This window comes from Mastacembelus armatus, chromosome 1 (genome assembly GCF_900324485.2).
Source record: "Mastacembelus armatus chromosome 1, fMasArm1.2, whole genome shotgun sequence".
Lineage (NCBI taxonomy): Eukaryota > Metazoa > Chordata > Actinopteri > Synbranchiformes > Mastacembelidae > Mastacembelus > Mastacembelus armatus.
In genome coordinates, this window is record NC_046633.1 from 5765573 (window position 1) to 5791614 (window position 26042).

At 40.3% G+C, this 26042-nt stretch overlaps 1 protein-coding gene across 11 annotated transcripts; it reads left to right on the plus strand.

The window, feature by feature from the left end:
* The first annotated feature begins 382 nt into the window (after positions 1-382).
* LOC113128207 (LIM and calponin homology domains-containing protein 1-like) lies at positions 383-24668 on the plus strand. 11 transcript variants are annotated; one of them, XM_026303353.1, is made up of 32 exons: positions 383-835; positions 6627-6697; positions 6794-6863; positions 6965-7071; positions 7162-7192; positions 7298-7408; positions 8113-8240; positions 8421-8491; positions 9526-9727; positions 9867-10067; positions 10587-10895; positions 11078-11347; positions 12109-12144; positions 12600-12857; positions 13736-14086; positions 14195-14533; positions 15357-15704; positions 15953-15991; positions 16768-16897; positions 17030-17187; positions 17325-17952; positions 18543-18869; positions 20662-20764; positions 20901-20926; positions 21123-21236; positions 21433-21525; positions 21627-21825; positions 21910-22009; positions 22749-22823; positions 22953-23061; positions 23266-23368; positions 23625-24668. In XM_026303353.1, exons 1-32 carry the CDS (start codon positions 719-721, stop codon positions 23648-23650), a joined length of 5250 nt encoding a protein of 1749 aa, XP_026159138.1. In that variant the 5' UTR covers positions 383-718; the 3' UTR covers positions 23651-24668. The 11 variants fall into 11 exon arrangements, with proteins under 11 accessions (XP_026159138.1, XP_026159136.1, XP_026159134.1 ...); XM_026303351.1 differs by lacking the exon at positions 23625-24668 and having other exon boundaries at positions 15360-15704; positions 23266-23609; XM_026303349.1 differs by lacking the exon at positions 23625-24668 and having other exon boundaries at positions 23266-23608.
* The last annotated feature ends 1374 nt before the right edge of the window (positions 24669-26042 follow it).

Sequence of the window (26042 nt, forward strand, 5' to 3'; positions counted from 1 at the left end):
AGAACATTCAATGTTAAAGTGTCAACTCTGTTTAGGTTTTTTCCATTTGGAAACAATTGATGAACTAGCAACTTTACAAATTGCTCAATATGAAGTAAAAAAAGTAAAGCTTTTAAATATCGACTCAGACTTTCCCAAAGCGACACAACATGAAGACCCACTCATTGTGTTGCAAAGTCCTGACAGATTTGAAATTCATGAGATTGTGAACTGAAATAATATGGAGTGGATCTGTGGGCCCTGGGTTTCTTGGAGGACATCTCCTTCAATCCCCCACATCTCCCTGTGTGTGTCTCTCTCTATCCATCCCTCCCTTTCTACCTCTCTCGACCTCCCCCGCATAGATTCCTGCCTGCGCGTTCACGTCTCCGGAAATGCGCGGCAGCAGCGGTGGCCGAAGACTGCAGCAGCGTTTGGCGGAGTACAAGAAGCGTTATTTTTAGCGGCTGGCTCGTGTTGCAGAGTCTGGGGGTCGCGACAGACGTTTTCTCCATCTCTGCCACAGTTGGAGCAGAACTCGCGGGGAGTACGAGAGAGCTACGCAACGCACTGGCTGAGCGTGAAGCTGCGGGGTAGTTAACGATAGACAGCGAGGAGGAGGATAACGGATTGACAGAGCGGGGAGGGGGGACATCACACACATCTGAAAGGAGCTTTATCACGTATCAGTGTATCATCACCCTCCGACTCTGGTCTCCGGTTATCGGCCTGCCTGGAGATGGCTAGCCCCGCTGCAGGTCGAGATGTCCCGGACACTCCGCCGCGGGACGAGCGGGGGCCGTTGGAGCCGAGCCATCCCGAACCGGCCTGTCAGGAGGCACAGAAATGGATAGAGGTAAGTGAAGTGAGCACTAAGAGAAGCTCAGGGCCTGCTGCTACAGCACAACGGAATAGAAAATGGGTCAGACTCACATTCTGTGGCCAGGGATATAAATAACGTTACTTAGCTGTAACGTTACAGCTCTACCGAGCATCGTCACCTGTTTGGGGAGGGGGCGTTGCAGTGTCAGGCTAACGTCTGAGACAACGGCTCTCCTGCACGCGTCAAAAGTTTTCACACGTGCCGCTTTTAATTGTCTCCAAGACCAGCATTGTGAACACAAATTATTTTTTTCTAATACTTATATCCTAGTAATAGATTCCGTAAAATATCCCTTTATTTCCCCTTTATTTCTAATCGATTTATAGCCGATTTTCTACTCGCCAGCAGGAGGAACGCCCCCCTTTTCAGGCGCGAGGGGATTCCGGTTTCCATGGTTATGAAACCGGGCCAGCATTCACGCACGAGATGCTTTGTTGTACCAAGAGTTGGTCGGATGAGATTATCATCTGCTGCATCGCGCCCACCATCATCTGCTCGGATAAAAACGTGATTTGCCCAATAGAGCTGTGTTATGACCCATTTTTTATTTTCATCATGGCTCTGTCTCCGCCTTAGCCTAGCTACCTGCCAACTAGAATATCAGATTTGGTAAAATAAACCTTTAGAAGTAGCAGAAAAACTATTTCACTGTAAAATGTCACACACTGCATGTGTTTTCACAGGACTCCCACAATCTGCGCAGCTTGTACCACTATACAGCTGAGTGGGGTGGATAGGAAAGATGATAGATTTAAGAGGACATGACATTCAGACCTCACATTATTTGGGCCAGCCACTGTATTTTAACCTGAGGAGGTACAGTGTAAATATAGGACAGGATTCAACAATCCTTCAGTATAGATGTAGGGCTGGGCTAAGCTATGGACTAGCTGCTCTGCATGGGTGAACATATGCCTTAAAGGCACCTTGAACATAACTTAGGTCAGGGCTGGAGAATGGTATTGCCCCTCTTGGTGTCTAGTAAATTATTGCACATACTGACACCCACTGCAGGACCTAATTGAAGGTAAATATCATTTATCCTGAATACTAGGCTTCCAGAGAAATAATGATCCAGTGTTTCTCGCTTTTTATTGTGTTTTGATAACTAGCACAGTACAATTAGATCTGTAAGGCACACATTCACAATAAAAGTAAATGCTAATACCCTTTGTGTTAAGCAAAATCAACCAAAACACATGTTGGTTGGCACATGAAGATTAGCAATGAGTCCAGTCTAGTCTAGGTTAATGTTGGCCTCTAAATCCTAATCTCGCTTGCAGTGTCCTAGCTTGGTGTTCCTCATGCTGCGTTGACTTCCTGCCTTCTATTTCTACTGTTATTTTCAAACTGGTCAGGCTGACTCTATTTCTAGTGGTGTATTTATACTCTTTCACAGGTGGGGATGATTCAGGGTTAACCATGCCACCCTATGCTCCATGCAACATTTTCAGTGTGCATGTGTGTAAGAGTATGCAAAGCTTATGCACACACACACACACACACATGCTGATCAGCTAGGCATGATACGGCTCACACACTTCTCAGACACACCCCGGTTGGGTGACACTAGTCACTATGGGAACATAACATGGGCAGGCTCTCAGGTGTCAATGTTTCCAGGGGGGCAGTAGAGCAGTAGGCTACATATCACCACATGACCCAAGCAGGAAATTAGAGTGGCACAGACATAACCTTTCTAATTGTTTATAGACAAGACAAGGCTGGATTAGACTGTCTTAAAGCTGATACAATCCATTTTAAAGGTGCTTTAAACTTGCTGGATGGGACATTGAGCAGATTAGGGTTTTGCCGGCTCAGAGGAAGACAGAGTTAAATTTAGTGACAGCAGTCAACCTGTCACCAGTGAACAGTACATAGCAAGCGTTAGCGTCAGACAGAGAGGAAACAAACAAAAGAATGTGTGTGACTGAGCATGTGTCTGTGTCTGTGGCAGATGTCACAGCTGTCCAAGACAGATTAACTCCAGTGGTCTCAGACAGCCAGCTGTGCCTGCACGAGAAAGAGTGTGGGATCAGGGATTCATGGATTTTCAATGAATCTCTTGCTGTATGCAAGAATGCAAAATAATGCTGACACAAACTTGCTTATGACAAAAATGTCTGTTGTACCTCATTGATTTTTAAAGTTTTTGTAAAGACAGATTAGTCCCCCCGGAAGCCAGATATCACTCGTCAGCAGCTTTAGAGCTGGGCACTGTTTAGAGTCAACGCACTCTGGTTAATTATTCTAATCCAGATTAAACCCCTCTTCAACTTTCCCTGTCTTCCTCCGTCTGTTATTTTGATTTGTATTGTCGTATTTGAATGATACATGCCCATTAGTGTGCAAAGTGCCTGCAGTACATTAGAACATTATAACAAGGCTAATGCTTAGAAAACACCACAAATCAAAACACCAGCCTTTGCCAGCAGCCATTGAATTACCCTGGGGTTCCAGTCATCCATCTCCATCTCTTACTGCAGGATAATTTATTTAGTTTTAGGACTGGCTTTATTGGAAACAAACTGTTTGGTTCAAGCAAGCCAGGTTTCTATAAATAGACTATGTGTTCAATTGATACACAGTCAAAAAAGTGACAAAATACTGAAGTTCTCTAACCTTAAAGATTACATATTTGAATGTTTTTATCAAAATAAATATCAAAATACTTTACAGCTAAACTTTATTTAATATTGTTAAATGGCAGCTGTGTATTGTTCTAACATTACATTCAAGGTCAAAGAGCTAAGCATTAGTTTCAAGAAAAAGTACCTGGCGAGCTTTGAAAAACCCAAAAGCTCACGTACAAACAGTTGTCACTGTTCTAAAGGCATTTCCAAGACTTCTAATCCTTTTCCCAAGTAACGACTCCGGATGAAATTAAAATTGCATGCAGATGACATGTAATACTGTTCTATCCATATGAAATAAGACCAGTTTCTGTTCTATGTCAACTTTGATTTTGCCTTACATTATTTTGTTTTCAAAATATGTGTTCATGATTTTCATGTAGGTTATTAGGGGAGTCTGAGGAACGTCAAGGAATATCTTAAAAAAATACAGTAAAATTTACAAACATTGACAAACAACAGCAAAACAATCTCTCATTCTTTCCATATTTTTACAGTTTTTAAAATGAAAATGAAGGGTACTTTGGCCTACTTCTGCTTCTCCTCTGCACCCCACTCCCTCCACACACACTCTCACCTCAGGGTTTAAATTGTAGCTGCTGCTGCCATTCACCCAGACTGTGTGCAGAAATTCTCTATGTGGACTGAGAGTCATATTACTGCTGCTGCTCAAATACCCCCAAGGTCTTTGGCTTTGGTTTTTGTAGCAGACACAAATGCTCACCTAGCACACATTCTATCTTCTATAACACACAAATATCATGGCTGTTTTCCTTTGCTTAAATTTCATGGGTTGTGTATCTATAATGAGTACTCTCACACCAGTCAGTATGTCTAATTGCTGTGTTTCAGTTTCTGCATTTTACACATAGCCAGTCGTTAACCACCTCCACACTACTGTCTGTGTCCTGCCTCCTCCACACACTCTGCCTACACAAAACACAAACATAGCGGTCCTGCTCACTCTCAATACAGTACTCTCCTTTGTGAATAAATTATGCATGACCATGCAGTAAATGTTTCAAAGACATGGAGTCAAACCTTATTGAACATGATATTTGGTAGCAGCAGTGTGTGTGTGTGTGTGTGTGTGATAGCAGAATGATGAAAGACAAGAAAAACAACGGGATGCCAATGGGAAACATCTGGTCTGGTCATATATAGCAAAACAATAGATTGTTTTCATAGCTGCAGATGTATTTGTGTGTGTGTGTGTGTGTATTTAACTCTCACAATATATATATATATATATATAACTCAGAACTGTACTTAAAATAAGTAAATGTAAGTCATAAATATTACCACGAAGCTGACAGAGACAAAAAAGACAAAAGTACGCAGATATTTTGTTATAATAACATGTCATTCATTGTTTTGACCCTCAGATTATTGTTTCTGATGAGATGCCTGTCAAAATTGACATGTTGCCTGAGATTGCAGTTTTATGCATGGATGTAGAGAATTAAACACAGAGAGCATGTGCCTGCAGTTAACAGTTTTGTGTGCTGACTAATCTGTCCTAATCTGGATTAGGTATCTAAACAGCATCAGTCAAACCACTCTTCTTTTCCATTTATCCTTGACTGCCGGTTACTCAACAGTGGCAGTAAACTGTGTGTGTGTGTGTGTGGGGGGGGGGGGTTGTTGTTTTAGTAAATCACTCTTTGTGATTTTCTCCTGTCCATCCAGAATATATGGCAAATTGTGTCCAAGTTAGAGGATTGAGGTTTTGTCACAGCTTTTACAAGCTACAGTGTGCGTCTGAATCAGGGACGTGTATGTGGGCACATTTAGGGAAAATGGAATGAGGACACAGATCAGTGTGTCATTGGCCTGGCGTCACTCTAATTTAGTTTCTACTGAAGCAAAATGTTGGGGGAGGGTGACCCATGCAGCAGCAGGTTCCTCTGTCAGAGGCACAGTGAGGCATAGTTCAATGGTTATATATGACATTTGTCTACAAAAAAGGGATCATATTATGGTTATAACTAATGGATATAGCTAATGATGAAAAACATATGTGTCAAATGACATAAGTAGTGACACATTAACTGAAAAGTTTTAGGTGTCCAGGTTTTTTTGTTTAAACTGCCAAACACTATCAAAGACATTCAGTCTGGGCAGTCGTGGCCTAATGGATGGGGAGTCAGACTGAAAATTGCAGGTTGGAGTCTCAGGTCCGGCAGGAATTGTCGGTGGCACAGAGTGAATAGCCAGCGCCCTGTCCACCTTCAATACCATGACTGAGGTGAGACCCTTGAGCAAGGCACCAGACTCCCAACTGCTCCCCAGGCGCCGCAGGCTGGCTGCCCACTGCTCTGGGTGTGTGTTCACGGTGTGTGTTCACTGCTGTGTGTGTGCACTTTGGAATTGGGTTAAAATGCAGAGCACAAATTCCAAGTATGGGTCACCATACTTGGCCATATAAGTCATTTTCACTTCACAAGTCACTTTCACTTCACTTCACTTCAGTTTACAGTGTTAAGGAACAAAGAAAAGCTGCAAATCTTCACGCATGAGGGTCATTGGGATCAATGACTTAATTGATTATTATTTGATTATCAGTGCCTGTTCATGTTTTTAGCAATAATTCAGCACCAAATTATATTAATGTTTTCATACTGATAGCTACACAGTACTTGGCTTTAATCTTCACTACACAAAATATATTACTGACAGTGCAGCACTTGTGATGGCCTTATCTTGGTTAGTTATGGTAAAGCTTTATTTATGCAGGAATTTCCATTAAGATCAAGATAAAAGAGAATTTAAATCACCACCAAATCACAGTAAGGTAAGTAGATGGTAGTGTAATTATGATGATATTATGGAGTTTAAAGTGAATGTATATACAGTTATTCTGAACATGCACCAAGTGTATGAGAATAAAAGACTTCTCAGTCAATAAGAGTTTAATTTAGTGACAATAAGTCAAATCAAACAGGAAATTACTCACCTTGAACTTTAGAAAAGTGGTTTTCATTGATCTCTTATATTTTATACATTCAATGAACAAATGATTAAACAAATAATTACTTACACATTAATTAATATTTAAAATAATTGTCAACTGCAACTCTAGTTCAATTCTGCCTCCTTTACATCTGTCTCTTCCTGTCCTCCATCCTCAGGCTGTAACAGGAAAGAGCTTTGGAGACAAGGACTTCCGCAGTGCATTAGAGAATGGCATCCTGTTATGCGAGTAAGCTGATGACATCTTACCACTCTAGTTTTTGATATCTGAAGCAGCAAAAACATAAGACTCAATAAATCTCTGCTTCTCCCCTCCTCCACTCAGGCTGCTGAGTGCAATCAGACCTGGGCTGGTCAAGAAGATCAACAGACTGCCCACCCCCATTGCTGGACTGGTAAGAAGACACTCTCCAGAGTGACATTAGCTTTGTAAACCACCCTGTTTGTCAAAGCAATAAACTCTTAACTGTCTGTGGCCCCCTGTTGTGTCCTGTAGGACAACCTGTCAGTCTTCCTGCGGGGCTGTGAGGAGTTGGGCTTGAAGGGCTCCCAGCTATTTGACCCTGGAGACTTGCAGGACACTTCCATACGAGCTAACCTCAAGTAAATACACGCGTGTGTGTGACTTTTTATGCTTAAGCATGAACAAAATTTAATGTAGTAACACATGATGGTAACACATTCTTTCATTAGGGACTCAGACTGCAACCGCAAACTAAAAAATGTGAGTTTTCCTTGTTCCTTCTTCTTCTTTTCTTGGATTATCTTTAATACTAGTGCATTTACCATTTCTAAAATCCCACTAAACTGCTGTATCCATGTCTCTCAGGTGCTGAACACAGTGTTCTGGCTGGGGAAGGCTGCCAGCGGCTGTGCTTCCTACAGTGGCCCTACGCTCAACCTCAAGGAGTTTGAAGGGCTGCTTGCTCAAATGAAGATGGTGAGTTAGGAGGACAGAGAAAGGAGGAGGAGGGAAACAGACAGAATAGCACAGAGGAGGTGCGGGGGCTGGATTTGTTAGTTTCCTGTCTTTGTTGGGGTCCAGGAAAAACACATGATACAGGAGAAAACACTTTTTTATCCACACTAAAACTTCTATTTCTGGGAGACACAGAGAGAGGAGAGAGGGGCATGGTTCTGTATAGTTTATCATTTGACTCAGTAGGTGTCCATTTAAATTAATTCATTTTTATAGAGTAGATTTCTTATACGAGATACATTTAGCAGTGAGGTTTAGCATTTACATTTATACATTTTACCTGAATTTCCCTTCAGGGATGAATAAAGTTTGTCTTATCTTATTTATCTTTTTCTCGTCAACTGCATCTTCAATCTTCTTCTTCTATCCCCTCAAGTTATTTTCTTTATGCATCGTTGCTCTTTTATGGAATACGAAGAAACTTCACACTTATGCTACAGGTGCTTCATGTTCCCAGGCAGAGTATATGATCTTTTTAGATTATGATGTGCTTTGCTGGACTTTGCATACTGACTGGGTACAACTGATATTTATAAAACTTCTATTAGCATTTTTAATGACAAACTGCTGGTACTATCAGCATACTCATTCTTTTGACATGAAGATCAGTGCTGGCTGTGAGACATTTCAAATGTCTCTGACTGTGTTCATGTATGTGTTTTTAGGAGAGTGAGGAAGGAGGTGACAGTCCACAGAAACGCAGTGTTAGAGACAGCGGGTATGATTGCTGGGATTCTGAGAGGAGTGAGTCTCTCTCTCCCCCACAACACACCCGAGACAACTCCCTAGACAGGTGAGAGACATCTGTCAGTACACACTCAGGCACACTTGGAGTATTTAAAATCAATCTTGGAACAGCACAACGTTTGTTACAATTCCTAAGTTTGTATTGCAGTGAATGTTGTGTGATTTTTAGATTTCTAGTACATGAAACTGTAATGTTTTCAGGTGTGTTTTCCTTTGGTTTTTACAGCCTGGACTCCTTCGGCTCCCGCTCACAGCACAGCCCTTCTCCTGATGTGGTCAATCGAGGCAACAGTGATGGTTGGTTATGAAAAATTTTCTCAGATAGGAAACAAGCTAATGCTTTCCCATTTTTTATCTAGTCCTTATGCCTAGCTAAATGAATTGGCCCATATTTAGTCTACAAACATAAAAGAAACTAAGCATAAATGTCAATCTGTTGCTGTCCAGATGTACAAATCAGTCATCCACAAATAGTGACTGCTGTTCTCTAACATGTTGTGTGTAACGTGAGGTTGACGAGTCAGACTGGCTGTGACTGACAACAGCTGAACATCTCAGCCTGTATGTGTGTGTGTGTGTGTGTGTGTGTGTGTGTGTGTGCGTGCGTGCACGCTCCAGATGCAACAGCTGTTGGTCTAAGTAGCAATTAGCAGAGGTTTGAACCTAGCAAACACAGACTGAGGTCAACATCCTGCCTGTCATATGTCATTGTGCGTGTTTTAGATTTGATTAATGATATTTAGATTAAGGTGGAGTGGCCTGGGAAGACACAATGGAGGAGTGGTTTGCACTGTCTCACAGTAAAAAGGTTCTGCTCAAAAACATCAAATGCCTATCAGAGATATCAAAGGCAGGTTCCAAAAAGAGCAGGTGAAGAGAAGAATTGTCCTTTATTGAATGAGTCAGCTTCCTGATCTCTGTCTGATTGAGCATACATGCTCCTTACTGAAGACCAGACTAAAGGCAGATAGACCCCACCACAACGTCTTGCCCTCTTTTAAACACCTAAACTTAGGTGTTAGCTGTTACACACACACACACACACACACACACACACTCCTATGGGCAATTTAGAACCCATGACCTTCTTGCTGTGAGGCAACAGTGCTAACCACTCATCCACCATGCTGCCCCACGTAAATGTATGTGTAATAATAATAATTATTATTATATTATTTTCATTTTTGTTGATGCTATTCTCCAAATAAAAGCTGGGACCACAGACATGGTTGGAAAGAGTAATAAAAATTTAAAGTTTGTTTCTTAAATGCCTTTTCTAATTGCAACTCTCTCTCTTTGCTCTTTCATGTTTATCTCACTTTGCTGCCCAGGGCGAGGTAGTGACTCAGAGGCAGATGCACAAAGCAGGAAGCCAGATGTGCGGAAGGATGACATGTTGGCCAGACGGACTGCCAGCAGTGAATCAAGAAGCTCTATCCCATTTAACCAGTTTCTCCCTAACCGAACCAACGCCAGCTGCTACATCCCCACTCCTCGGCGAAAACCACATACAGAGGAGGGAGAGCAACGGAGGTAATGACCCACACCTCATTAAAAATAAATCATTTTAATTCACTGCAGTGGAAAACAAAAACTGAGCAGAAAGTAAAAGGTAAAACACACACTTTTCATCATCACTAATTTTTCCCTGCCATTACACATCATTCCCCAGTCACTCCACACAGGAGCAGAACAAAAGATTTGGACTACACCAAAAAAACCCCAAGACTGTTACTTGGGCACCTGAGAACTATGGCGAAAAACTAAAACAAGAGGAAGACAAAGTGAACCAGGCAGTGTTGGAGCAGGGGAGGCTGCAGAAGTTGGAGAAAGCAGGGATTAAAGTTCTGCCTGCAGCCGTTCGCTACAGGAGGTTAGGGAGGATGGGCATGAGATCTGTTGCTGTCATGGATGGACACTTTGGTTGTATTGACTAACAAAAAGTTGTGACGGTAAATCTGTTTGTACTTGTTGTGATACGCTTTATTCACACTGGCAAATGGTTTACTTCAGCAGTCTGGCTGCTATGTGGCTACCTTGAGTTTTGTATGATGCTGTCCTCATTTGTGGAGAGACAGGAAACTAACTGCTTGCTCGTTATTGATGTTCTAGGAGCAAAACGTAAAAGAATGTTTGATTTAAACCATGTGTGTTTTTAATACAATAGAGGCTTCAGTGGATGGGAAATTGATACCCGATTACGACCAAGTAGCTGCTGTACCGGAGTGACTAATTTTGGTTTGGTTGGTTACAAACTTTGAGTGACAAACACGCTTGATTAAAACATTAGTGGGCACATGGTGGTCTGAATCTTGCACGTCCCTACCTCTGTGCATAAAGTAATTGTGATCTCTGAAATGACCGTGGTACACTATGCCATCTCCAATCTCAGCCCTCCTACAATGGAGGAACAGCAAGTGAGATCACCATCTCCGAACATCATCCTTCGCCGTGATAATGAATTCTTGAGCTCTCAGAAATCTGCCTGGGATACCTCCTCTGATGGAGAGGAGGAAGCAGAGGTGCATAAAGTTCCAGATGTTCATAGAGACGACCTGGCATCTAGAAGAGCTCATCGTGGCCCTGTTGCTCCCAAAGTGCATCAGTTTGTCCCTCCCCCTGTATGTAGCAACAAAGATCGAGAACGCTGGGAGGGCATTAGACGAGCTTCACAGCAAACACTACAAGAGAAGGAGACCAGGTCAGCCATGTGTATGTTGGGTTTGTTGTGGTTTGTCCCATTTACTCTAACTTAGTTCTAAATTTTCTTTCCCTTTTTCTGTTCTTTCTTTCTTCGGCTGTCACTTGTGGTTTGATGTGTGTGTGCCACTCTGATGTGTAATATGTGCTGTGTATCACTGTATTGCCTTAATGGTTGGACAGTGAGAAGGATGCGGTCCCTGACATCATTACACGTAGGGACAACCCTTTCCTAAACTCTGCCCCCAGAAACCAGGAAGAGAAGGTTGAGGAGAAAGAGACAGAAGAGGGAAAGGTTAAGGCAGTGCCTAACAAGCATAAGGATGACCTGGCTCATAGGCGGGCTCAGAATAGGCCCCTCCCTCATAGGGATGGACCTGTGAGCTTTATTTCTGCATCCATGAGCCAGGCAGATGTGCAGAAGTGGGAGAGGCTCAAGATGACTGAACCCAGGTGCCCAACACACACTCTCCATTCAGCACACATGTACTAGAAAACACTTAAAGGCTGCTGTATATCAAGTGTGTTGTTTTTGACTGTGTGAATCAAAGCTGATGAGAAGTACTGTACATCTGCTTCTAGCTTGAGCTGCAGCCCCAGTTTCTTCATAACAACAGTTCCTTTTTTGTAACAGAGCGTTAAGATAGAACAATAAAAGACTAGATACACATGCAAGAGAGAACAGTATAACATAGAACAGTATAATTTGTGACTTTTTGTGAATTTTCTAAACTTCCGCACTCTCATTTGAAATAACATTTTAAGTAAAATGTCCAACCTTCATTACAGTCTCTCAAATGGGAAACTTTGCTACTTATTTTAAATGGAATATTTTGGGGTTTTTGACTAACAGGAAGCAATTGGTACTTTCATTGACTCCAGTGAATGATTGAGTTATCAAGACACAGTCAAGTTAATCCACAATGTAGGAGGTAGTAAATAAAATTTACTAAAGCCATATTTAAGGTCCTCAGGTCACTTGAGTTGTCCCCTAACAATCTTTTATTGTTAGAAACATTTTTTTGAAAACTTTATATGTCTTAAACTGCCTCCACTGGCTACTCGTCAATACTCCATCATTTTCAACTCTCTTCTGTCTTAAATCTCCTGTTGCAGCTTTACATGTCCCTAGATGTAGTTCCCCTTCTCTCCTTGTGTTTGTTTTCCCATGTTCTCATCTGCTCGTTTATTCTCCTCATTATTGTGCACTTCAGGCTTCTTCAGTCTTCTGTGACAGGCATTGAAACAGAGTAAGGAGTTGGCCAGTATGCATGAGACTGTGTGACTAAAAAAGACAAGCGGCGACTGTTGGCTGTGAGCACTGCTTCAGCTTTGTGTTTCTCTGTGCTGATGTCATTAGATAGGATAAAGAGTTTTTTGTGTTCACAGAGGAGCCACAGTTAGCAGGAAAATGTTGCTACCTAGGGCAGCTAAAAGCTTGGTGTGCATGGGTGAATGTACATATGTGTGGAAGGGATCTACACAATCCAGTGTTACTGAGTCTTCTCACTATCCGCACTTCCTGTCTGATTAATCATTTCCATCACATCCTTCCTTTGTCTGTTCTTTTGTATGTAGTTGCTCACGACTTCTTTTCCACCCTGTTTCTTTCCCCCCTGCTCTTTTGTTGGCTGTTGTGTATATGTGTGTGTGTGTGTGTGTGTGTGTGTGTGTGTCTTCTTTTGTGAGGTTGTTATATCTACAGTGAGGTTAGCTCGGCCCCTGTGTGTCAGGCTTGTCTGGAGAAAAATTATGGAAGTCCTTTCGGAGGATCAGCAAAGGCTGGACGTAATCACAGCAAAGTTGTGACCTTTGGGGGCGTGACAGAGATCGATCAGCCAATAGACACTGTTACATCAAGTGAAGGGGAGGAGACAGAGTTGCTAAGACGAATCCATTCCAAGGCAACTGTAGACATGCCTATTGCTGGCCTGGGCTCCCAGCTTTCAGAGCGGGAACGCAGGTATGGACAAGGCCCGATAGAAGACAACTCAGGCTACAGTGGCATAAATCCAAAGTTGTTTGCATTAATATAGACTGCCCTGAAGAGTAAATAGGTCTTCTTTAATGTATACATTTAATATAATTGGTTGCTGTTGCCAATTTGGAAAATGTCTTATACTTCAAGCCTATTTGAATGAGTAAATTAGTTAATTTGGGTGCACGTCTGTGCATTGTACTGATTTGCTTGTATCTTAATGAGAAACAAAGGCACACACACTCACACAAGCACAGACGTATTCATGTGTACCCGCTGGGATAAGATGTATAGACCCAACAAACTTAGCTGAGAGTTTAAAATCATATAGTGGTTCTCAGTACTGACCAATAGTGCTTCTCAACATAAACACGTAACATAAACATCACTTTCATAAGGATTTTAAGCTGTTTTATTAAAGAATTTGACAATTTTATGCATAAAAATAAACTTGTCAGTGCTCTCTGGTGGAAAGACTTTGTGATGAAGACACATTATAGGAACTACATGAACTACATGGTTAGAAATTGCATAGCTGGAGTTATAGATGGAGTTTGTCACATGACTGAGGGCCAGAGTGTCTAATTTGGCTAAAAATCTCACCCTAGGGTTTTTTCACTATAGTTTTCTCTTTTGTAAATTTGCATTACCTTTTCATCTTTTCTTTTCTAATACTTTCATCTGACATTGTTTCCTGAATGGATTTTACTTTTTCTTCATCTCACTAAAAGTATGGATATTCTGTAATCCTGGCCTGTTTTTCTGCATCTTCATGCCTGGATTTTAAAACTATAGTTGCATGTTTCGGTATAGATTAATCATCTTTACTACTGCAATTAGAGTTCTTTGTGATGCTGTTACAGCCAGGTAGATGGAGCTGACCTCAATCCATCTGCCCCTCCCTCTGCTCACCCCACACTCCGGACCCCTGAGGCTGCTCTGACTCCTGCTGAGCTAGATGCTTGTTTGGCTCAGTATGAACAGAGAATAGAAGAGGAGGATGAGGAGGAAGATGACAGGATCCCAGATCTTCAGAAAGATGACATGATGGCACGGAGGACAGGTGCTTTTCATAAACAAAGCACTGCTACAGTGACTTACAACCGTTTCCTGCCTCTGCCCAGCTCTAAACGCTGCACACAAGACACCGCTGATGCTGCTTCACATAACAGAAGGGAGGTGGAGGTAGACAAGAGCAAAAAACTGAATGTCAGGTGGGCAGAGTTTTGTGTCTAACAGTGTGCAGATGGCACTAACAAGCTCAGTGTGGTTTGCATCCTCAGAGAGATCTCTAGCTTGATGTTTAGTTATTTCAATTATAGGACTTTCTCTCAGAGAGTGGAGCAACAGCAATCCAGAATTCCCATGGAAACACCTCAACCACAGCCTGATGTGATCCGATCAATGTCTCACAGCGAACATGAATATGGAGATGATGAGGATGAGTATGATGAAAATGAGCCTGTGCCCAACCTGGAAAAGGATGATATGATGGCTCGCAGGACTGGATCCTTCCAAAAGCCAACTACAGCCAGAACAAATCAGTCCTTCAACCAGTTCCTACCTGTACCTGGATCAGTCAAATATAAAATTAGCCCAGTGTCTGCAATGAAGCAACTACAGAGAAGACCGAAACTCACAGAGAAGCTGGCTAGTGAAAGGTATTTACTGTGTTTGAATGATGAAGAGATTGTTTCAGTCAACAACTGCGACTAACAAAGAATATTTGCCTGGCAAATATAAAGGTTTAATCATGTTTTTAGTTTATGTGGAAAGCAGTACGGACATTAATACATCCTGTTGAATGATTTAAAGTTGATTCTGACTTGATGGATGTGTTTGCTTTGATAACATGCCAACATTTTTCGAGCGCATGCAGCTTGAAGCCTGGTGTGGTTTCATTTGTATTATTTGTATATCAAACGACTGGTCGATTGATTTGCTGTTGTGGTCAGATTGTTGCAGATCTGTTTTTCACATGGCTTGGCTTAGTTTGTATTTGGTTTATTCTAATCTGGCTGTCTCTTTTGTTGGTGAAGTCTAACTTTGGCTTTGTATGGCATCACTTTGGTTGCTTGGTTTCAGTTGAACATGGAGGTATCTTTGTATTTAAATTGTAAATCACAGCTAAATCACATAGGGATGACAACTGCTGATCCACTACCCTTGAAACCATTTGGGGTGGTTCACCCAAATTACTGAAAAAGGCAACTTCTGAAGAGATTTTTTATTTTAATTTTCAACTTTTTGGAGCAGCATAAACAAAATTCTATTCAACACCAATGTACTTGGGTGGAGGCAAAAATTTTAGATATAAGTGTGAAAGCATTTTCTGTAATTTAAGTGAAGTGACTTAGTTGAACATAGTTGAATGTTTGCACAAATAGAGAGTACTCCAGCTGCAATCTTCTGTCATCTGTGATGCCCTATTGATTTACCCTTTTATCTGTATTTGATGATCTTGGCCATGTCACCGGATTTTAGCAGCGTCGTTACCATGGCAGCAAAACTTCATGCCTCACCTTCCAAACCCCCAACCAGCCCCAAGTGTGCAGAACTAGAAGAGAGGCAGGAGGGGGAAGATGGGAAGCAAAAGGGAGACATGACAACCTCTAACACATCTGTCACAGATGTGATTGAACCACTCTCTTCTACTCTCACCCCCCCACCCAGTCCTGCCTCTTCTCTGGTCTGTAACATGGAAGCAGACTTGGAAAGGCAGAGTGTGGAGAAAAAAGTAGAAGAAAGAGTGGAAGAGAAAAAGAGGGATGTGAATGAACAACCAAGAAAGAAACCCTTCTGGCTGGCAGACGATGATCTCCCGTCCATGATGTGAGATGCCAGTTGAACTTTTTGCACGTATCTTCACTTCCACTTTCAGACTTGTTGCCTATCATAGTGTCTGTGTTTATTTCACATATTTACTAGATCTGGGAATGGAAGTGAACCTGAACTGAACATATACATTCTGCTAGTGTTTCATTGCACTTTTGGCAAATTTGAAATCAATGCCAGCACCGTGCACCCCTTTCCCTCACCTGCTCTTACCTCTCATTCATTTTATTCTATTATTGTTTTAGGATAAGCCGCCGAGTTGCTTGTATGTCTGAGGACACAGAGTAAGTCTTTCAGTGTGAGCCTGAATCAGCTTCTGCATGACATGCACGTTAGATTTCAACAGTACAAAGATATGTTAACATATGACATTATCCTCTTTGCTGTGTATTGTCACAACTCCTAACTGAATTTGATGCATTCAGCTGGTGTAGCTTAATACTGTTGGGTAGTTTGTGAAAGTCCAGCAGAGGATCAATAAAGTTTATGTCTTCATTTTATTTTGTATTGTTATGTGATGTCTCTTTGTTTAATGTAGACTACTCAACCAACAAATTGTTAATGTGTGGTTTGCCAAAATAAGCTAATTAGTTTGCTTACTAATTAATTGTTTTGTAGTTAGTTCGTAGAAAGAGTAACTTTTTGTTACTGTTTTGTAGTGCAGAGCAACGTATACGCAACTAATATAAATTCAGGAGTGATAATGTAATATATGCATTTAGTTTTTTTTGTGTGTGTGTATGTTTTGCTGTCTTCATATATTGTACTTTAGTAGGTTGTAACTAGTGGCTAGCCATCTTTATCTATGTCATCTATTTATTTTCAAAAAGTGGTGTCCCTGCTCCTTCCGGCTCAGTGAATCTGTATTATTTTTTACATTACTATGTGCTATATGGTCTTTGAAATTTCCTACTGGAGGTATACACTGAAGGGATCAAATGAATTAATTAAATTCAGTGTAATTCTATTTTTATTTTTCCCACAGTCAGATTGGGCACAGTGAATATGTTAGGTCTAATTATTCCATTCATCCTTCCATCCTTGTCTTTTTCCTCTTCAGGAGTGTGAGTATGGGTGACATGCTTAACGAGGAAGAGGTGGGACATTTACCACCACTGAGCCAATCACGATATGAGCGCATGCATGAACAGTATAACAACTTTCAGGAAGATGAGGAGCACTGGCAAGACGTAAGCCTCTTATGGTATTAAAACAGAGTGCGATGGCATGTAGGGCTCATAAATAACAGCAGGGAAAGTGTTATTAAACAACAACAACATTAACCTGATTTAACACTTTTTGACACTGTGAACATGTGATAGGAATTGGCTCGCTGGAAGAATCGCCGCCGCAGCGCATCACAGGAGCTGATCAAGAAAGAAGAAGAGAGGAAGAGGATAGAGAAAAGAATGAAGGCGGAGGGAGGTGACGGCAACAAGAGGAAAAGCGTTAAAACCTACAAAGAGATCGTGGAGGAGAAGTAAGGATGACTGAGGCCTTTTATTGTGTTTCACATAGCCCTTAATGTAAAATAAACTTAAAGCCAAATTGAAACCTTGATCCTTGACTTTGAGTACCTAAACACCAAATACTGTTTGTACTCACTTGTCCTTGTAGGGAGCGCAGAGAGGCAGAGTTGCGTGAAGCCTACAGGAATGCAGCAACTCCAGAGGAGGCAGCCATGGTCTTGCAGCGTTATGCTCTCCGCTTCATCATCAGCGACGCAACACTGGACAGCCTAAAACTGCCTAGATCCATCTCAAACACTAAACCAGGCCTAAATCAGGTGGACAAGGAGCACAAACCCTCATCACCTCTTAATGATTTTGAATCATCAGAACCAATAGAAAAACCAGAACCAATGGTCATAGCTTTTCAAAGGCAAACAAAACCTGAAGAAAAGGAGACATCAGTTTCTGACTCCACCAGCTCTCCAGCACCAAATAATCCCACCTCCACAGTCACAAACTCAGAACATATACCACCTCAGTCATTAGAACGAAATGAACCTCAGTCCAAACCAACAGAGTCACCAACCACACATCAGATACAACTGATTACAGGAGATGCACAGCCTCAACCCAAGCACAGCTCACCTCAGATTGCACAAGTGCAGCCTCACTCTACACAGCCGCTACATGCACTCCCCTCTCCTCCATCTCTGTCCTCCAGACCTCTCCCCCTGCTAGCAGCCAAACCCTACTGCCAACCCAGGATCACACAGTCTGGACACAAACCTGTCAAGGTAAAGTCTGAGTATCAGTCAGTCATAGCAGTCAACACTACCTGATACTTCATCATTTCACAGTAAAGTTAAATTAAAGGAGCTGTTTGTGGCTTTTAGGAAGTTTCCCATTTTTACTTCTTACCTAGTGACATTGATACTGTCTGTCTGTATGCAGTTTCAAGGTGTTGAATGATGCATCTATTTTATCTCTCAGTAGCAACTAGTATCATCAAGTATCAGTCCATCTTTGAGCTTCTCCAAAGGAAGAGTGCTCATTTTACTGAACAAATGCATAATATTATTATGCATATTAATATTATAATATGAATGCTGAAAATTTCAATATTCACAGGAAATAAAGCAAGACCAAGCTTCTGATCCATGTTGGTTAAACACAAATATTTATACTTTTATACTTATTTGTAGATTTATTTAATTTGATTGTAATTTGTGCTATATTCTATATTCAGCACTTGCATTTTAATTCCCATAAGTTTTATTTTGAGAGTACAAAAATAGGTCCACTAATATAGGTTTTAGGGTTTTGTAAATATAGACATTTGTTAAAAAATTAACATCTTTGATCTTTGTCTATGTGTCATACTCAGATGGATGGGATGGTACGAGTGAATGGAGAGGAAACTGAGGCTTTATCTGTTACTAGTACACCTGCACCTTCCTGCCCTCAGCAATTGCCACAAGAGACTGAGGACATTACCAGCAAACAGACAGAGAGAGACGTTCCCCCAGAGGAGAAAAAAAATGAGGAGACAACAGAGCAGCCGACACCTCCACAGACAGAGAAAAGAAACACATCCTCAGGTTCTGCCATCAGCTCGTTGATTGAAGGCCGAAACTGTATTATCACAACAACTATTGTGACAGAACTCACACATGTGGAGCCTCATCATCCAGATATCCAGAGCAATGGACAGGTATTACTACAGATAACATGTGAAAGGACTATAAATTTACTTACTTTATATTGGCAAAGACCATTTTCAAAAGAATACCATTTGTTTTTGGATTGCTAGATATGTTTTCTATCTTTGAGGAAGGCAGTTGTTTCAGTTCTGATCTGTGCACTATAATATCTACTAGCAGAAAGTCTTGCTTGAGAGAAGGTAATCCCATCATGATGAACATGAAGGTGTTTACCATTGTTGGGCTCTCACCACATGGGAATACAGATGAAATCTGAAATTGGTTTCAAGAATTTTCCATCAAGCAGCGTTGAAGTGTTTGGGGAATGACTATTGCTAATGAGCTGTGTTGGAGGGAAATTTAAACAGGGAGGCAAACCATACGCACATGGATGTAGTTAAAAAGATACTGTGAATTTAGTTACTTGTATGAAGTTTAGTAACTGATTCCAGTCTTGGAAGCACATGAAAAACATTGTACATCTTCATTATCACAAAGTGATAACACAAATAGAAAAGCAAGTGAATAATTTGTACTTAATGCCCCTACTGGGATATTTGCATTGGCTCCATTGCACCTGTAAAAACAAATACAATGGGGAAATCCTTAGAATACAACATTGGACAAGACAATAAAAAAACAGTAGTTAAAATAGTTATGCAAGTACATTCAGTACTAAACATGAACTATTAACTTTAAAATACCAACTTATCTTGAAAAGCCTTAAAAAGCAATGAACTGATTCATTCAAATAGACCTTAGAAGTTATTATATCTAAATTTAAAATTCATATAATTTGCAAATCTTATTTTTAGTTGTTTTTTTTTTTTTTTGGAGTTTCAGTAAGCACCATTAGATCTGTAGCAAACACCAACATTACTGCCAGATACAGGATTTAATCATTGTTAATTTAGCTCATTTCGATCATACAACACCAGGAGTACTAATTCTATTTCCAGACTGTTCCTCCTGGTTTTATTTCATGCTTATATATTTACTTAAGTATTCAATTGATTTCGGTGTTTGGTTATTAGTGGACTCTGTAGAAACCTGTTTACGTACAAAATGAATTTGTTAGTGTTTCGATCTAATTTTCAGTCTTCTGTCAGAGAATAGAAGCTGGAACTCACACTGCCAAACATGAGCCTGATCTGAAACACTCTTCAGTTGTTTACTGTAATGGATGACCTATGTAAAGCAAGTTTCGAGTCTCTTCAGGTTCATTTTAATATTACATTTACATGAACTGAAACTAGTGACTCCCTGGAGGAAAAGGGAAACATTTAAAAAGTCCTATCCTAAAATGGTCAGCAGATTTTTTAAGTCTTATGCAGTTTTCTATAAATTGACTACAACATTCAAAAACACCAGTGTGTTCAATAGTTTATATTAGAAATAATATAACCAGAGAAAGAAAAAAATCTAAACGCAAAGTCAAAATAGAGTAACTATATGCAGCATTTAGTCAAAATGTACTTAACACAAGAATCTGACATCTTGACGTGTTTATAATCATTTTTATGAAGAACCATCTTGGTTATTTATAAAATGTGTTATATAAATTATGTATAACATAAATAAGGTAATAGTATTATTGTTGCCATTTCAGATGTGGGGTAGTTTGGTTGCATTTCTTTTAAAGTCACACCTTTAAATCTATTATATTGATTTATATCCTCAGTGTGAACAGTTTAAACTATTTTTTCTCTGCAGTTACTGCTGTCTGCCTTTGTAGGGCAGCATTTTCCAGTCAGCTGGTTTCCAGTAAATGTTCATTCATTTAATTGAATATTCAACTTTCAGGTCAATGGTACCACAGAGTCATTTGGAGGACCAGCAGAGGAAAAAAAGGCTCAGCCAGCTACATCTCCCAGCAGTAATCAAGAATATTCACCCACTGTCACAGGTAAAACTGCTTTAATCCAGATCTTTTTCAAGTAAATATGTGTTTATATTTCTCTAAACTACAAGCATTGCATGTATTGTTAACAACATACATTTAGCACTTGTGAATTATATTCCCTTTTCTTCTTGTTCCACAGAGGGACTTGAGGAGAGCAGTATGACTGTGAGTATCTCTGAGCAGCAGCAACTCATGCTTCCTGTTTCTCCTTCGTTCTTAAATTTGACCCTGTCCTGGCCCTTCTTCTCCAGTAGTTGCTGTACTCAGTTACTTGTCCTCTCACCTTTCCTCTCTTTCTGTCCTTTTGGTCTGTATATATGTGTATGTGTATGTCCTTGGTTGGTTGGTTGGGTCTGGGTAGATTGAGACCCCCATGTTGAACTTGGCTAAACGTGTTAATCACTGGGTCTGGGACCCCAATGAAGAGCGTAAACGCCTGGAAAGGTGGCAACAGGAGCAGGAGCGCCTCCTACAGGTACACTGGTGGAGTGGTGTGTATGTGCATGGCTCCATGAATGTTTAGCAGAAAAGGGAAGACAGGCTGTACCCTGTGTGTGTGTGTGTGTGTATATATATATATGTGTGTGTGTGTGTGTGTGTGTGTGTGTATATGTGTTTATTTGTCTCGTGTTTTCTGCCTGCAGTGTTTAACACACACTGTGTCTCTGCAGGAGCAATACCAGAGAGAACAAGAGAGGTTAAAGAAGGAGTGGGAGATAGCACAGCTAGAGGTGGAGGAAGAAGAGAGGAAACACAACGAAGAGGTAGAGACAGCCAGATGGACACAGTGAAAAGAAAACACACTGCTTCCTGATTTTGTGTGTCTAATACCTTTGTGTACTTATTTTGTCTGGGCTTCTTCCAGGAGAGACGGATTCTGGAAGAGACTGTAACACCACTCAGTCCCACTGGCTTGTTAAACCAGCAGCCAGCCCAGACAGTGATAACTTCATCATCTCCAGAAAACGAGACGGAAAAAAGGAATGTTCTGTTACAGCAAAACGACCAAAGAATGTCTGTAGGGAAAGAGGATCAGCATGCATCGAAGCTGCACTTTTTCCAGGGTGAGAGTTGTGCAGAAATACACACCTTTATGCAGGTGGTGTCAGTATGCTCGCGCACAGTTCAGTAATGATGTATTTATATAGATTCTGCACGTGACGGCGAACCTTCAAAGAAACAGGAGCTGTGGAAGACGGCCTCTTTAGACCGCAACTCTCAGATGAACCAGGCACACGTTGTCAAAAGGTTTGCAAGGATGTGCATGCTGTTGTGCATGAACTCTTTTGGAGTAGAAGTGTCTCTTGCTATAATTTTGTACTCAATGTATATGAAGTTGCTTTTTGTTGTTGCCTTTCTGTTATTTACTGTATTTAACATATTGTGAAAACCTTTAGCTGAAAGTTACTGTTCTGCTTTGAGAAATGCACTTTTCCCTTTGTAAGTGAGTTCCAACTCAGCTGCATATAAATTAACGTATGAAGTAACTGTGTGGTAGCAGTCATTAGTCGCCGGTCCATTAAGCTTTATAAAATCATAGTGACCTGGTCGATTTTCTGTAGAGAGTGACTGGTATGTATTATACTGCTCAGTCTGTGTTAATTCACACATTAAATCATCAACTGATATGTATTAGTTATGCAGTTCTTGCATGTGTTTTGCACCCTTACTATAAACTGTTAGCAATGTTTTCTTATTGAACTGAATGCCAAGATTTTAATTGAGATCAAATGGCTGGAAGAACTGCATGAATGTATTTCATGTGTCAACCATTTGACTAGTGGCATATTCTACTACATGACAAAAAAAATGTGCTCATAATTTTTGTGCCATTGCCCTACGGTGAAAATGACCACTTCATTTAACTTGAACAATACATCTTTAATTTTCCCTCTAACTTTTTTATGTATATACTATTGTCATCTGAATTCACTGAAACATGTTACAGAAGTTTTAGATGTGGATGTTTCTTCTTTTTTGATCACAGATCTGGTTCACATGATGTTGTAACAGGCAAACAGCAGTCCTCCTCATCATCACCACAGCCACCCTCACCCAACAGGTAGTGACATATGCACAAATACAGAAATTAACTGAAACGAGTTCAGCCAGAATAGTTTGAGGGAATGAAATAAGAGGCTTAAGCAGAGGTGAATAAATGCTCATTTTACACTGCCCTGTCTCTGTTTAGGTGTGTCAGTGGGAAGAGACTCTGCTCTGGTTGTTCTCAGCCTCTGGGAAAAGGAGCTGCTATGATCATCGATACGCTGGGACTATTTTTCCACATACAGTGTTTTAAGGTAATGAATTATTATAGTACATACATGCAGAGTAATCAGCAAACTTTATATTTAATTGTATTTTATACAGAAGCAGCATTTGACTTCTGTGCAAAAAGCACTGGTAATTCTAATATACTATTTAGATAATATATTTAGACATTTTAAAGGTTGACTATAATAATCTTTGTACTGTGCTTGTTGTTAATGGTATTCTCTTCTCAGTGTGGAATGTGTAATGGGCAGCTTGGTGATGCCACTGCAGGGACTGACGTAAGGATTCGTAACGGGCTGCTGAGCTGTCATGAGTGCTATATTGCATCTCGGGGTGAGAACACGCACAAAGATGCACACAGACTGACATACATTGGCACACATATATCTTGTTTTACATTATCCATTAGAATCCCCCATTAAATATATCCATACACTTAAAAAGAAAGAGGGTGTAAGACCTGCCCTATGATTAGGCATTGTTTTTATACAGAAATGTATACATTTTTAAAATTTCAAACTGTGTAATGGGGTCTTGTACATTTATTACATTGTCGTACACGTTAACACTGTTGTGTGCTTGAGTGCAGGTAGAGGACAGCCCACCACACTCTGATGACCTGCATTTGAACTGGAACAACATTATTGCCATTGCAGTCAGTCATCGGACAGAGAACAATTCTTGAATCTTGAGTTACTTCTGGAACAGTCTTGCAATTTTTTCACAGCTTCAGAATCATTTTTTTTGTTTCCTGAAATTCAGCTTTACGATTTTTTTCTGAGAGCAAAACTAAATAGTTGCAGATGAAGTTAAACAGCATCACATGCACATACTGTACAGTATGTGCTTTTTAACTATAGACATGTATGCACTTCTTTTTAATATGTGTAGCATGGATGTAATCAAGCAATCAGTGTGTTTAGGCCTTTGCACATCCACACTTAACAAAGTCAAGACTTAAATATGAATCTGTTCTGACACAAGCTAAATATGTTACGCTACCAGCTAACCACTACTATCTTCAGCACATTAGTCTCAAATCTTGATTCATTAACTCCTGCTTCTGCACTGGCCATGTGGCTCCACTCTCTGAGTGTGTCAGAAACTGAGGTAGCTCAGCCATTTTAATGCCTTACTCATCATACTTTGTCATTCATTTTGGGTTGTGTGCTTACAGATCTGCATGAAAGTAGAACATATATAAGTTGTGAGTATTAGTCAGATGGATAGTGTGAGTTTGACTTAGGTTGTTATCTTCTCAATGGTTTAACTTTCCTCTTGTATCTTGTACATCATGATATTTTTAAATTTTTGGGAATATGGCTAACTTACATAAGCTTTCATCTTTATATTTCATTTTACAGGAATGAGAATGCATGTTATTAAGTAATATTTGTTATTTGGATTTTAAATATTTTCTTGTTTCAACTCTTTATTCTTATAGACTGCATCTGAATCAGTGCCTTATGTAATGAATGCGAGGACTATTGTATGTGCGGGAGTATTTTGCAATCACATGGACCTCTGGGTATTGGCACATTGTGTGTGTGTGTACATGTGTTTGTATGTGAGAGAGATGAGTGTGTCTGCATGTTTGTTAATGCAGTGTGTGGTTTGACTTGAAGCACAGTTCCATACCAGCAAAAAATGTTAAATGGATCAGCCTCTCCTAGTCACCTGCTGTTTTCTTCCACCTTTTCTCATGAGCTATACCAATGACACAAAGTTATTTGCTGCTTCCCTGTTAAATATCCCGCATATCATATCAGTTCAAACCATCCTAAAATTTCTGCCTCTGATACAAGTGTTGCCTCCCTAAAGCCTGAGCTGAACTCCTCTCTCCTCTCTGTGTCATTGCCTCTAACTGGACACCTGACAGCATCTTCATCATGCAGAGAAACAGAGCGCTCACTTCCTAGTCTTTTATAGTAAGTGTATGTTTATCAATAAAACATTTAAAATTGGATGCTGGCTGTTTCTTTGAGTTTTTTTTAATTAGGCTGGACCCAAAATAGGCAGTTAAAGAGATGAATACAATATGACTTCCCATAAAAACATCCTAGAATAGTTCAGCCTATAAACAGTGGATGGAGAAGTATTCAGACACTTTAGTAGAAGTGTCAGTACCACACAATACTTAATTACATTCAGAACTGTTCTTTAGTAAAAGTGCAGAGAGTTTACCTGCAAAATGTATTTTAAGTGTCAAAAGTAAAAGTGCACATTATGCAGCGAGTGGCCTTGACACTACTATACTATGTTATTAAACCTTATATTAGAATATTTTATTGGTACATATATAAACTTTAGTGTAATGCTGTGGGTATGTTGGGGAGAACACATTTACTGTATATGTTAGGTAGTTTGTTCTACAAACATTGATTCACAAAAGATCATCCTATTCTGTTGTATGTAAAATTTTAATCTGTAAAATAAGAACTAACTATACTGTAGCTATCAAATAATTGTTTAGGAGTGCAAAGGAATTCCTTATATTCCTGTATAAATGCAGTGAAGTACAAGTAGCTTAAAATACTCAAAAACATTCCATTCATGCCTGTGCAACACTCGATCTGAATAAAACTGAAATAATCAACATTTTAAAGGCAGGTTTTGACAGAAGAGTTTGACCAGATCAGGCAGCAAAGCACCTTAAAACTCTTATCATGTTTGTTAGCTCTTATCATGTACTTAGTAACACTGATATTGTGCCGTGGTGATGTGCATTCTTACGCAAATTCTTCATTAAATGAGCACATACAAATTGACACACAGTCACAGCTTTTGAGGGCCCGTGGGGTTTTATGGCCATGGGGCAGTCAACAGCTGTGCCCTTTAAATGCAGCCTGTGCATTGTCAGATTAACTCCAAGGAGGCCTCGGGGCATATTTGTTGTTCACCCCTCACAGCAATTTGATTAATCAATTACAAATGGCAATTTTGGTAGTTGACTAATTGCTATGTAGTTTTTAAGCAAAATACATACATGTCATTGGTGCAGTGACAT